Source organism: Hippoglossus hippoglossus, chromosome 16 (genome assembly GCF_009819705.1).
Source record: "Hippoglossus hippoglossus isolate fHipHip1 chromosome 16, fHipHip1.pri, whole genome shotgun sequence".
NCBI lineage: Eukaryota > Metazoa > Chordata > Actinopteri > Pleuronectiformes > Pleuronectidae > Hippoglossus > Hippoglossus hippoglossus.
The window spans coordinates 29,173-43,267 of record NC_047166.1 but is presented as its reverse complement, the minus strand read 5'-3'; the positions used below and the strand labels follow the sequence as shown (position 1 = coordinate 43,267).

Here is a 14,095-nt window from a genome sequence, read left to right as displayed (position 1 = left end):
GCTTTCTTGTTTTTTTCAGGTAACTGATGTATAGATGTACTTTATTGATCCCAAATTGGGAAATGATTGTGTTACAGCAGCATGTCAAGGGCATTGCAAATAGAGCGAAGAAGCAATAAAACAGATACAAAGAATTTAAATAGCTCAAAATAGAATGCAATAAACATAAAAAGTACTACAAACTATACATACTCCCTAAGTAAATGATACACAATAAAGTACAAGAATACACAGTACTAAAATATAATGGAACCAAGAATAAGCCTATAAACATGAGACTTAATACAAGAGATGACGAACAAGTGACAAATGGTGGTAGGAATATGACTAAAATATGAATCTAATATATCCTCTGCAGCTCCTTTGTGATTTCAGGTCTCGCGCCGGGCAGTAGAACAGGTTTACTCAACGCAGTCAGCTGGTCGGGGGAGTAAACAATGCTCTCGCTCCTCTGCATGGCTCGCTGTAACAAAGAGTGTGGAAGGTAGCAGAACAATTAGGAAAAAAGTTGCAAAACAACACGTGGCCATTTCCACAAAGTCAATATAGGACAGTGACAGAAAGAGACACACAAACAAAAGAATAAAGTGACTAATAAGAGTGTTAGTGTGTATGTTAGTCTGACACGCCCCCTAACAAAGCGAGGTAGAGTGAGAGGCCGAAATTTCTTACAGCGCTGGAAGCTATTGACCAATCGCAACAGAGAAGACCAGCTGACCAATCAAAGCAGTGTGGGCTTCATTCAGAGGGGGGTCTTAAAGATACACGAGCTAAAACCAAGTGTTTGAGACAGAGGCTAAAAGAGGAGCTGCAGCAATGGACAGTCTGAGTGAGGTGTTTTCTTAACATTAAAAACCTTTTACAGTCATAACACTGATTCAAATGATCAACCTGAAGAGGAGAATTACACTTTAATATAATATATATATATATTGTATAACTATTTAATATACTTAGTTGTCTGTACGAGGTTACTTGAACACTGACTCATCAGACGATGATGATGTTTCAGAGAATCTTCCCCCCCCCCCCCGATCTCTGCAGTAACAGGAAGTTGTGGTTAACCTCTTCCTGAGTCTCTTCTCAGTATCAGAGTCAGTTGCCTGCCGTCGACTCAAGACAAGGACGAACATATTTCAACTTTATCATTATCATCCCTCCATCTTCACCTCCTCCATCATGGCTCCATCAGCCACCCTCCTCTTCCTCCTCCTTCTCGGCGTGCTGACCTCCGCTGGCTCTCTGCCTCCTCCTCGGATCACCTTCCTCTTCAGTGAGTCCAAAAACATTTCTTATCAATAATCAATCAGTTCTGATCATCAGTCTGGTTCTGGTTGTGTGATATAATGAAGTTTGTGTCACAGCTGCGATCTTATTGTGGAATGACGGAATGACGTCTTATTTCCTGGTGTAAAATATTCAACTGTTAACATCAGTTTTGTGTCAAAAACATAAAAGCAAAGTGAGAATCATTTTCTTATGTGACTAAATATACGAACGCAGTTAAAAAATGTATCAATGCTTCACATGTGAATAGACGACACATGAAAATGTAAAATATGTTTAATATTAAACATTTTCTCTGTTACTGATACTGATCATAACCTGATATTTAACAAATCAAATACTAATTTCATGTTAAAACTCAGTAGATAAAAACACAAGAAAGAGATTCTGATACATTTTAATGTGACTCAGAAACAAACAGGTTTCATTTATTGGTTTCATTAGTGATATTAAAATAAAACTACAGACTCGATAACCTCAATCTGAAATAATCAATATGTTCTACTCTGGTAAAAATGGTTAAGTATCAATAGTTTTCTCTTTACGAAATGCTGCTAGTCTTTAGTCTGGACAAACAGAAACTGAGACTTTAGTAAACGATGGCGCAGACGTTCTCTTCCTGATTGGTTCTCATCAGTCACATGACTCGACTACCAGCGGTGAACACAAAGTGTCACTAACACTTCCTGTCAGTAACAGTTCCACCTCGTCGTCGCTCAGAGAAAATAAATTCCTGCTCTGACTCTTCACCTTCACTGTTCCTCCTTCAGAGGAGTTTCTGTTACTAAGCAACCAACTGCAGAGACAATCTACTTCCTGTTTACATCACATGACCAGTGTACGTGAATGATCATGTGACGTGTTTTCAGGTGTGTTAGTGTGGAAGCAGATTATTTATGATATTATTACTAAAACGTTTGTATGGAAGGAGGTTGTGTTAGTTTGAAAACTCAAACGTGTCCGTATCTTCCTCTTCTGTAAATAACAAAGGGTTTTTATCTTTGTTAATATTTTTTATTTCTCTTCATCAGTTTGTTGAAAATCTCTCAGACAAAATCGAACGTGTTTTTCACAGCTTCTTATTTAAACCTCAGATGAGACACAAACCGTTTGAAGCTCTGAGCCACATCCTCGGAAACAGGAAGAGGTTCTGTCTGTGCCGCGGTGGTTTGTTCTGCTCTCTCACTTCCTGTTAGAGCCTCATCGATCTCCGGGTTACCACATGCTGAGAACATGTGCATGATGGGAAGGCTCTTGACACCACAGACAAAGAAACTGGACCTGCTGTATAACAACACAGTGGTGGAAAGTAAAGAAGTCTACATTAACTACTACACTACTCTGATGATTAATGTGATGTCGCCTTCATCAGGTGACCCGCGGTCAAGTAAAGCAGTAAAATACTGCTTAAGCGTCAATGTTTTTTCAAAATTCATTTTCGAGAAATATAATAATATTAACAAGAACAACAATACTAATAATGATAATACTTTATTTTAGTAAAATAGGATTTTTTTGGGTAGAGATATTTTGGGACATTTTACTTTTATTGATGCGGGTGCCTCTTTGCTGTGTGTTTTCCCATTGAAGTAGGATTTTAGATGAAATGCAGGAATTTTACTTGGACAGTATTTTTACTTTGTGGTATTTACTCCTCCAGAGGACAAGGTTCAGGTCTGAAAGAGGTTTTGACGTCTGAGAGATGTTGGTGAAGGTGTGATGGATGAAAACTCTGAACTGAATTCAGAGAAAAACAATTGAACTCGTCAGGTGAGTTTAAAAAGAACAACAGCGATGAAGTTGATTCTTTGAAGGAAACGGTGAAAACACAGAACAGAAACTGAAGAAACAGTTTCCTCTTTTCCACCAGGATGTAGTCAATGTGAAATCATTTCAGAACCAGTTCCTTTTCACACTGTTCACAGTCTTTACCCACAATGTAAATGGTTTTGTATGGTTTTGTATTTATATAGCGCTTTTCTAGTAGTCTTGATGACCACTCAAAGCTCTTTACAGTACAGTTTTACATTCACCCATTCACACACACATTCATACAGTGCATCTATTAGATGCACGTTCTTGTTCTATGAGGGGCAATTCAGGGTTCAGCATCTTGCCCAAGGACACTTCGGCATGCAGATGGGGAAGACTGGGGATCGACCTTCAGGTTGGAGGACGACCGCTCTACCCCTCAGCCACAGCCGCCCGTGTACATGTACCAACATGTAGTTTGCCAGCCACCAGTAAAAAAGAGAAGGTTGTTTAGCTGTCGGCTCATTTCTGTTGGACAGAAATCGTGCCTGAACAGAACGTCTTTTGGTTATTTATGAATGTCCTTTTTACGTTTACAGAGAAACTCTGTGCTGCTGCTTTAACATGTTTCTAAATGTGGAGTCAAATGTTCCAGATCATTAACTGTGTGATCAGCTGAATCTGAATTCAGATCAATGACTGTCGGTGCAGTAGTGATCGTGGAGTGGAGCCGTGGCATCAAGGCCCCAGTCATACACACTCTCGACCAATCCTGAGTCAGTCTCAGCTCTCAACCATGACGTCTCAGCCTGTTTTTACATCATCAAATAACTGATTCAAACCAAACTGATCAGAAACACTTGAACAAACCTCAGTGAGATAAAAACGACCTAAAATGACAGAAACATTTATTTAACGTCTACTTTGAGTTTTTTTAGTTTGTTCCCTGTCCCATCTGCTTACATGGAGGGTTTATGACCTATACTGCAGCCAGACACCAATTCAATTAAATTGTGTTTGTATAGTGCCAAATCATCATCTCAAGGCACTTTACATTGAAGGTCAAGACCTTCAATTTATTTTATAGAGAAACCGCAGTTCCCACAATGAGCAGCACATTTGTGACTGTGGAGGAAAAACTCCCTCATTAACTGGAAGAAACCTCTAGAACCAGACTCAATGTGGGGGGGGGGTCTGCCTCGACCGGTTGGGGTGAGCAGGGAAAAATGGGGAGTAGAGGAGAGCGAGGAGAGGGAGACCAGGAACACTTGTGCAGCATCAGGTATCAGCTCTGAGTAATTATAATGAAAACATTAACAGTGTAAATATGCTGTTGTTATTAGTGATAGCAGCAACAGTTCATGTAGTAATTAAGTAATACAAAGTATTATTGTTAAAAATAATAGTAATAATAGTAATAATAATAATAATAATTGTTATCCTGCAGCTCGCCCAGGGGGCGAGAGAGACACTTTGGCTTCACCTTTATGAACTGTGATGTCATCCATCTTTATTTACAGTCTGTGATTCAGGCTCAATTTAAAGTCTTCTGTTTTCACTCAGACTCCACAGAACGACCTCTCGTCCACTTCAGCCTCCATGATGTCCACAACACCACCACACTGTTGTTAAGCGACGATGGCTCCACCCTGTATGTCGGGGCGCGAGATGCTGTCCTCTCATTGGACATTAGTCAGAGTGATGTCATCAGCCTGAGGAGGAAGGTGATTAACCTGCTCCAGTCGCGATGAAGTTCAGAATAAACAAGGCTCAGATTCAGTTTTTGAAATCAATGTTCGAAAGATCGAACTTTTAAACTTTGGACTGAAACTGTCTGTCCAGGTGTCATGGCGTCCGTCTGAGGGTGACATCAGGGAGTGTCAAGTTAAAGGGAAGAATCCAGAGGTAATTATCAACATACAGCAGCTCCATCCTCTGTCTGTTGTGTCTGCTCTGCTAAGCTAAGCTAAGCTAAGCTAAGTGGCCTCAACATAGCTTACACCGATGTCCATCTGTCTGTCTCTCTATCTGTCTCACTGACTCTCTCTGTCTGTCTGTCTGTCTGTCTGTCTGTCTCTATCTCTGTCTCACTGACTCTGTCTGTCTGTCTGTCTGTCTGTCTCACTGTCCATCTGTCTGTCTGTCTGTCTCACTGTCCACCTGTCTGTCTCTCTGTCTGTCTCATTGTCCATCTGTCTGTCCATCTCTCTGTCTGTCTATCTGTCTGTCTGTCCATCTGTCTGTCTCTATGTCTGTCTGTCTGTCTCTATGTCTGTCCATCTCTCTCTGTCTGTCCATCTCTCTGTCTTTCTGTCTGTCTGACTGTCGATCTGTCTGTCTCACTGTCTGTCTGTCTCACTGTCTGTCCATCTGTCTGTCTGTCTGTCTGTCTGTCTGTCTGTCTGTCTGTCTCTATGTCTGTCTGTCTGTCTGTCTGTCTGTCTGTCTGTCTGTCTGTCTCACTGTCTGTCTGTCTCACTGTCCATCTGTCTGTCTGTCCATCTGTCCATCTGTCTCTATGTCTGTCCATCTCTCTGTCTCTCTGTCTGTCTGTCCATCTGTCTGTCTCACTGTCTGTCTGTCCATCTGTCTGTCTCACTGTCTCACTGTCTGTCTGTCTGTCTGTCTGTCCATCTGTCCGTCTGTCTCTCTGTCTGTCCGTCCGTCTGTCTCACTGTCTGTCTCTCTCTGTCTGCAGGTCGATTGTCCGAACTTCGTCCGTGTGCTGCAGCAGATAAACTCCACCCACCTTTACACCTGTGGCAGCTTCGCCTTCAGCCCTCGTGACGCCTTCATCGTGAGTCCAAACACATAGTTTCACTTATTCAAACATTGAAATTTGTTTTCTCTCCAGTTCAGTTTAGATTTTCTTTCATTTCCACAGGACACTGCGAGTTTCTCTGTGGTCCAACACGACAGTGCTAAAGGTCGCTGTCCGTTCAGCCCCTTCCAGAGGAATTCAGCCATCGCCATCGGTGAGTCAGTGACATCATCACAGCTGTTTAAAGAGAACAAACTCTCAAACATGAAAACCACAGACTGTTGATAATGATAATAATAAACTTTATTTGTATAGCATCTTTCATACAAGAAATGCAGCCTAATGTGCACTATATATAATATAGATAGAAATAAGAGAACAGATTTTTAAGAAACATAAGAACATGTTAAAATCATATTTAAAAGAAAAGGAATTTCTTTACCGAGCTATTCTCTATCATACCCAATGATAACAATTACAATTTGATAATAGGAGGCGACTTTAACTGTGTTCTCAACACTGTTTTAGACAGATCATCAAACAAGGACCGATCTCTCACCAAATCTGCCAAAGTTGTCAATGATGTCATGGCTCAGAATGGTGTTTCTGATATTTGGAGATTTAAATTTAGTAATAAAAAAGCCTTTTCTTTCTTCTCCAATACAAATCATTCATACACACGCATTGATTATCTTCTTTTAGATAAGAGATTACTGGGAAATGTTAGCTCTTGCTCTTATCACAACATCACAATATCATCATAGTGCCAATTAGTTACATGTAGCATTACCCAACTGCCATAGACCCTCATGCAATTGGAGACTTAGGCCCCTCCTCCTAGCTGACAAAAAATGTGTAGACCACGCTTCTTCTCAAATTAATTTCTTTCTTGAAACCAATGCCTCACCAGAAATTTCCCACTCTACCCTATGGGAGACCTTTATGGCTTATCTTCGTGGGAAAATAATAGAGTACTCCTCCGGGGCAAAAAAGGCAAGAGAATCCAAACTTAATGACATCTCACGATCTATTGCAGAGATTGATACTCTCTACTCATCTGTACCTTCTCCAACACTCTTTAAAGAAAGACTACAGCTACAGACAGAATACAATTTGCTCTCAACTGACAAAGCTGCATACTTGCTTTCAAAAGCTTGAATCAATGTTTACGATTCAGGTGATAAGGTCAGCCAGCTACTAGCCCAACAAGCTCACCAAGCCCAGTCCTCTCATCTTATTCTAAGGATTTATAATGAAACAGGTGAAATAATTCCATAAATTCCATAAATACTTTCAAACAGGGTTAGCGTTAGGGATAAGATCTAGTTAAAGGCTGAAGTAAAATGAAATCTTTTAAAGATGTTCACTGAACTAGCTTCTCTAATATCTTGAATTTCTTGAAGAAATAGTACTTTCTTGATTGTTGTTGTTCTGGGTTTGTTCCCTCATGGTTGATGCACTGATTGTAAGTCGCTTTGGATAAAAGCATCAGCTAAATGAAATGTAATGTAATGTAATATCTAGCGGCAGCCTGTCTCAGATTTTCTTTGGGCTACAACCTCTAAGATGTTCTCAGTGTTCTAGAGGGAACATATTTCACTAGAGAGGCAGCCGAGTAACTGGGTAACTTCATAACCTTGTATGTGAGGAGGAGAACCTTAAAGTCAATCCTGTGTGGAACAACCAGTGCAGCGCAGCTAGAACCCAGCTAACCCTAACCCTGATTATTTTACAGTGTTTCTCTTTTTGATTTTGGGCCAACTAAAGGATTTCTGTTTTATGCACATTGAGCTTCAGGAAATTATTTCTCCTCCGTGTATTTATTTCTGAAAGACCTTTAGTGATGGAGCACAGAGATTTGACATCATTTGGCTCAGTAGCGATGAACAGTTGTGTTTCATCTGCGTAACTACAGAAACAATGTGCGCTCTGCTGATGTCACCCAGTGGCAGCATGTTCAGTGAGAATAACAAAGGTCCAAGGCAGCTGCCCTGTGGAACCTCAAAACAGCTGTTTGTCAGACACGTGTTCTCCAACGCTGACTTAGAACTTCCTCCCTTTAACGTACGTTTTTAACGTACCTTGTTTTCATCAGACCTTAGTCTGATGTGATTATTTCAGTCCCGTTTCAGTGACGAGCTCTAAAGCCTGAAACTCCTCCAGGATGTTGTTCTCTTTTAGGAAGTTTATTTGCACCAACACAAGTTTTTCAAGTGTCTTTCTAATGAATTGGAGGTTGGATACTGGCCTTAAGATGCCTGTTTATAAATGTGTGGACTCAGAAAGTGAAGCCATTGCAGAAGTGTCTAGAACCTTTATTCTGTGTAATGACCAGCAGAGGGCGACTCTACTGGATGCTTTGAATTTTTTAGTAGAAGGTCTCTGAATCTGAATCTGCTCTTGTGATTGACTGACTGTACAAGAAACAGGTCTATAAGTGCTTGTAATAAACTGCTTTTTGAGTCTTGTTGTTTTACTGAACCCACAGTCACGTGTTTCCTCAGCTGTTATGTTTGTCCGTGTGCAGACGGCGAGCTGTTCACCGCTACAACCAGCGACTTCAGAGGAGTCGAACCGCAGATTTCTCGACACTTCAGCAAAGACAGTCGTCCTAACGTCAGCCAGGACACATCCGTCAGTTTACTGGACGGTGAGTGGAACCACATCTTGTCTCCACGGAGGTTATAATGTTCAGTTCCCGAATAAATAATGTTGACATGATGTCACATGACGATGTGATGAGACCATGAACAGTTGTGTAGACGAGCCGCTCAGCGTGTATTGTGCAAGGCTCGCCTAAGTGTTCGCACGATACTTACACTGTGTCAGATTAGCCACTAGGCGTGCCCATTGGCTAGTCTAACCCTAACCCTCTTTATTTTCAAAGGGGGCAAAAAGTTACATTTTATAAAAACTTTTTTACGATGGAGGTTATGTTTTCACCCCTGAACCAAAGCCAGGTAAAGGAAAAGCATAGGCCGGGTTAGGGTTAACCTTTCCCACAAGCGCTGGAAGTGGTTGATCAATCAAAAACACAGCGAGCCAGCTAACCAATCAGAGCTCGCTGGGCTTTATCGAAAGGGGGGTCTTAAAGAGACAGGAGAGATAACGCTGTTTTTTAAAACTCATAAAAACATGATTATCATATATTGTTGTTTCACCTCACACTGCAGTGATGTTTCAAAACGCTACAAACTGAATTTCCTCACTAACTCATTTTCTCTTTATCTCCTGCCAAAGGTCATACATACATACATACATGTTTTTTACACGTGTAATTGCCACATGAACATATCTTCACTCAGAACTTTGATTTCCATTACGGCACAAATGTCTGGTGGACATTTTTAAAACCTAAGAACCGATCAGATTTGAATGTTTCTCTTTCTGTGCTCATCACCATGACCTTCCACCTCTGTCATCACTTCCTGTATTTTAGAGCCAACGTTCGTCGGCTCGTCGTCGGACCCGGCGGAGAGGAAGCTCTACTTCTTTTTCAGTGAAGTCGGGAAAGAGTTCAGCTTCGTTGACAAGCTGCAGATTCCACGAGTTGCACAAGTCTGTAGGGTAAACACCGAGAGAACATCATGTGACCATGAATCTTTATATACAGTCACTAAACATCTTTATATACAGTCGCTGATCATCTTTATATACAGTCGCTGATCATCTTTATATACAGTCGCTGATCGTCTTTATATACAGTCACTGATCATCTTTATATACAGTCACTAAACATCTTTATATACAGTCACTGATCATCTTTATATACAGTCGCTGATCATCTTTATATACAGTCACTGATCATCTTTATATACAGTCACTAAACATCTTTATATACAGTCGCTGATCATCTTTATATACAGTCACTAAACATCTTTATATACAGTCACTAAACATCTTTATATACAGTCACTGATGGTCTTTATATACAATCACTAAACATCTTTATATACAGGAACTAAACATCTTTATATACAGTCACTGGTCAACTTTATATATATTATTATATGTATTATATATACATATTTATTAACTTTGCTCAGATGCAGCTTCTCTGAAGTCGTGTCTTTTCTGATGGTTTCCAGGATGACAGCGGTGGACAGAGGACACTGCAGAAGAAGTGGACGTCCTTCGCCAAAGCTTCTCTTCTCTGTCAATCTCACAAACAGCTTCCCTTCAACATTCTCCAGGACATGTTCACCCTGCAGCCACCAGAGGGCGGCAATGCCTCTGACACCCTGTTCTACGGCGTCTTCACCTCTCAGTGGTAAGAAAACATGAAAACATGCCGTTTATGAGCATCTGAAGACAATCCTTCATCTCTGAAGAGTGTCAGCAGCCAATCAGGGCAGCTGCATCTGGTTTTCAGAACCAATCTAAACTCTTCATCCAAGTTTTTATAAACCAAACGAGTCGAGAGTTAATGAAGTTCAGTTTGTTCCAACAGCTTTGTCCAAATGTTGACAGGAAGTCTCTACTTCTTCTGACTTGACCAAGGTTTGATCAGAAGAGGAAAACATTCCTGTGAACTCTGTGAAGAATGTAATGAATATTAATATCACTCTGATAATAACACAGTTTGTCCTCTGGTCTCCTTCAGGTCCTCAGGTCCTCAGTCTGCTGTCTGTGTCTTTAAGCTGCAGGACGTCAGGATGGTGTTCGCTGGGAGCTACAGGACCTTCGACATGGAGACGCACCAGTGGAGTTTACTGCTGGGAAAACACTCGTACCTGGGACAGGTGAGGACAAATCACCAAAGATATCCCAAGAGTCGCACCACCACAGTAACGTCAAGTTAAGTCAGGTTTAAATCAAATTAAATTAGGTTAAAGGTCAAGTGTGTATAGAAGGGATCTACTGGCAGTAATTGAATATTAAATAATCCTAGTAATGTTTTCTCTAGTGTTTTTCATCTAAATTGTACGAATTGTTGTTTTCTTTACCCTATGATAGGCCCTTTATATTGAAATACTTTATATTTACATCAGGAGCGGGTCCTCTCTACGGAGGCAGCCATGTTTTTTACAGTAGCTCAGACTGGACAAACTAAACCTTTTGAGTTTTTATGACAACTGAAGCTACCACAGGTTCTCTTTTATGTTTGGAAGCGGAGGGTGAGGTGAGGGGTGTTCAGCTGCAACATGACACTTCACCACTAGATGTCACTAAATTCTACACAGCGAACCTTTGAATCAAGTTCAAGCTATCTTTAAAAACTGATTGATTGCAGTGTTACTGCCCTTTGGTGGACACAGCCAGCTTCAGGAGGTTTTACATCTAAACCACATAAATATAAATATCTTTAATAGAACAGTTCCATGTTCGCTAACACGGAGGTGACACATGTCCTTTCCTCACAAACATGTACATGACCACAGCCTCTTCTTTAACAACTTATCAGGAACGGAGTACCTCAGGGTTCGATTGTGGGCCCGGCTTTGTTTGCACTCATTTTCACTCTGAGATTGTTCGGTTTAAAATGCTGCCGTCATGTTATGATGCTGCCCGACAGTGCGGACTGGACAAAGCCACCGATTCTGAGCTAGACGAGGTGAAGAGGTGTTTTCTGACCAGCGGTGGAGTCAAACCTGTGACAGACGGCCCAGTGGTTGTTTCCTCGGAGCATCAGTACAGTCGTGTGGCGGCGATGAGGACGACGGCAGCTAATGGCAAGCAGTACACCATCCTCTTCCTGCTCACAGGTGAGGACATTAAACAGCATGAACGAACCCGATGATGAGAACATTTTGTTCTGAATTAAAAAGTCATTATTCCTCTTACGTACAGAGTCTGGATTCCTGCACAAGATGGTTTATCTAGATCGGGGTGCCCGGTTCATTGAGGAGATTCAGGTCTTCGCACAGCCGCAGCTGGTGAAAAGCATCGTACTCTCGTCCACCAAGGTAAACCTGACACCTGAAAATGGAACATTCACTCAGACTACAGAATACATGTCACAGTATTTTCCTCTCTTGTAGGGGGCGGTATACGTGGGAACATCTGAGGGTGTCACCTCAGTCCCTGTGGCGAACTGCTCTGTTTACAGAAGCTGCGGTCAGTGTGTTCTGGCCAGAGATCCCTTGTGTGGGTGGAGTCCGACCAGGAGGGAGTGCACGAGTCTAAACAACGATCGTGATCACATGTTGGTGAAGGATTCATCATCGTCTGACAAATGAAAACAGCTTGAACAAAACTGTTATATAGAATCGATAGAATTATCATAAACATGTCCAGAGATCTACAACAGGTTTCAGTTTATTTAAGAATATTTTGCCTTGTGCAGTGACTGACAGGCTGTCATCTTCCTCCTCAGTGTTCAGGACGTGGAAAACGGAAACGTAGAAAAAGAATGTTTACAACAAATCAGGAACAGTGAGGACGTAGGTAAATGTTTTAGCTATTTATAAAGACGATCAGCAACTGTATATAAAGATAAGTGACTGTATATAAAGACGTTCAGTAATCTCTTTCTCTCTCATGTATTTTACTCGTTATGATTTCTGTCCAGCAGAGGTCATTGTTGGTCTGAATGAAGTGGTCAGACTCCAGTGTGTCAAACCATCCAACATGGCCGCTCTGACCTGGACGTCCCCTGAGTTCAAAAACCTGTCAGAGAAACTCTTCATCCAATCAGCTGATGGCAGCCTCATCTTCCATGCTGCCGACGCCACCTTTGGGACGTACCGCTGTGAGGCAGAGGAGGGCGGGTACAAGGAAGTAGTCGTGAGCTATACTGTCCAACCAATGGTTTCTCCACGCTCTATCATCCCAAATGATCCAAAGGACCCCGGGTCCGACAGCGAAGACGATTCGTATGAGGTGATTGTTCCTGAGGAACAACAGACGATACGACCATCAGGAGACGCAGAGGATAAAGGCGATGAATTCACAACCAACCTTAAAGACGATGTCACGTCCAACTTTCAGGATGATGGTTTGAACTTCACCTTGACCTTCAGGAAGGACAGCCAGTCCTCGAAGGAGACAGTCAACGTCCCAGAGACAAGTTACTACAGTGAGCTGGTGGTCGTTTCACTGCTGCTCGTGATCTGCATCTTCATCCTGGCACTCGGGGGTGTTCACCTGTGGCGCCAGAGGAAAGCCGACGGCAAAAAGTATCACTGTGCAGACGCTGGTTCTGAGCCAGAGGTGGTGGAGACATAAAGTTTAACAGCAGACGGAAGACAGAAGTAAAAGATCCACGACTCAGACGATTTCAAAATCTCAGGTTTAAAAAGAAATTCAGCATTGTCAGATTGTTTTCACGATCGATTTTATCTTGATGTTTTGTCTTGTTACTTGATGCAAAATTATTTTATTTTCATGTCGTTCGGACGAGCAGCGATGCCGTAGATTTTTCATAATGTGAATAATATTTTGTTATTGTTTGAAATGAAGGTAAAAGTTTGTTTTTTGATTCATTTACTTTTGTTGACGTTTCATGGCTTCAAACCTTAATTAAAACACAAACGTATAAAAACAGTGAAGTTGGAATTTCATGAACATATATATATGAGCGTTTATTTTGACAGCCCTAATATATATATATATTAGGGCTGTCAAAATAAACGCGTTAACGCGGTGTTGTGCCATAATGCATCAAACGTGATACCATAAAATGGTGTGCCTTTCGGCATTCAATAAATTTGGTTATCAAGATAAAAATATTAAATATTAATATTTTATTATTAATATTAAATAATAACTTTAATTGATTAAAGTTACCTCGGGGCACCACCCTTCAAAGGAAGGGACAAGATAGCCAATTTATTGATTAAGTCTCATAAAGGTTCTAACTACAAATTTGGAACTCTGATTAACAATTAAATTAATAACTATAACCAAAATTACCATATAGATAGTTAGCTAAGTTGAAAGATATGGGGTTCTTGACAGTGTAGAGGTTGGCGAAATTCACTTATGCAACATTAATGAAAAAACATTTGTGAAAGAAAAACATTTATTATGAATATAATAAAGTATAAAAACACAAATTACTAACGGTCTAATTGTTAAACAAAGATAGGTATGTGTGTATACATGTGTGTGTGTCTGTGTGAGTCAGCGTGCTTTCAAGATGGTCGCTGGCCAAAGAGATAACACCCTTTCCCCACCTATTGGAATGTTTACGACCTGTAGAGCTAATGAGGTGAAGAGTTATGCGTGTGTCTGTGTGTGTGCCAAATTAGAGGAAGTTACTAGATTGGATGCAACGAAAGACTGTGCAGAGCATAACAGACTAACATTACTTTCTCAATAACTTGTACCCCAAAATATCACAACACCACAAAT

General features: G+C 41.0%; 1 protein-coding gene across 2 annotated transcripts; it reads left to right on the top strand.

The window, feature by feature from the left end:
- The first annotated feature begins 877 nt into the window (after positions 1 to 877).
- Positions 878 to 13,192, top strand: LOC117777266 (semaphorin-4A-like). 2 transcript variants are annotated; one of them, XM_034611930.1, is made up of 14 exons: positions 878 to 1,273; positions 4,603 to 4,763; positions 4,882 to 4,944; positions 5,738 to 5,836; positions 5,924 to 6,014; positions 8,328 to 8,450; positions 9,240 to 9,367; positions 9,889 to 10,070; positions 10,404 to 10,542; positions 11,316 to 11,505; positions 11,591 to 11,706; positions 11,782 to 11,945; positions 12,117 to 12,187; positions 12,312 to 13,192. In XM_034611930.1, exons 1-14 carry the CDS (start codon positions 1,180 to 1,182, stop codon positions 12,965 to 12,967), a joined length of 2,277 nt encoding a protein of 758 aa, XP_034467821.1. In that variant the 5' UTR covers positions 878 to 1,179; the 3' UTR covers positions 12,968 to 13,192. The 2 variants fall into 2 exon arrangements, with proteins under 2 accessions (XP_034467821.1, XP_034467822.1); XM_034611931.1 differs by having other exon boundaries at positions 880 to 1,273; positions 12,315 to 13,192.
- Positions 13,193 to 14,095: the final 903 nt, after the last annotated feature.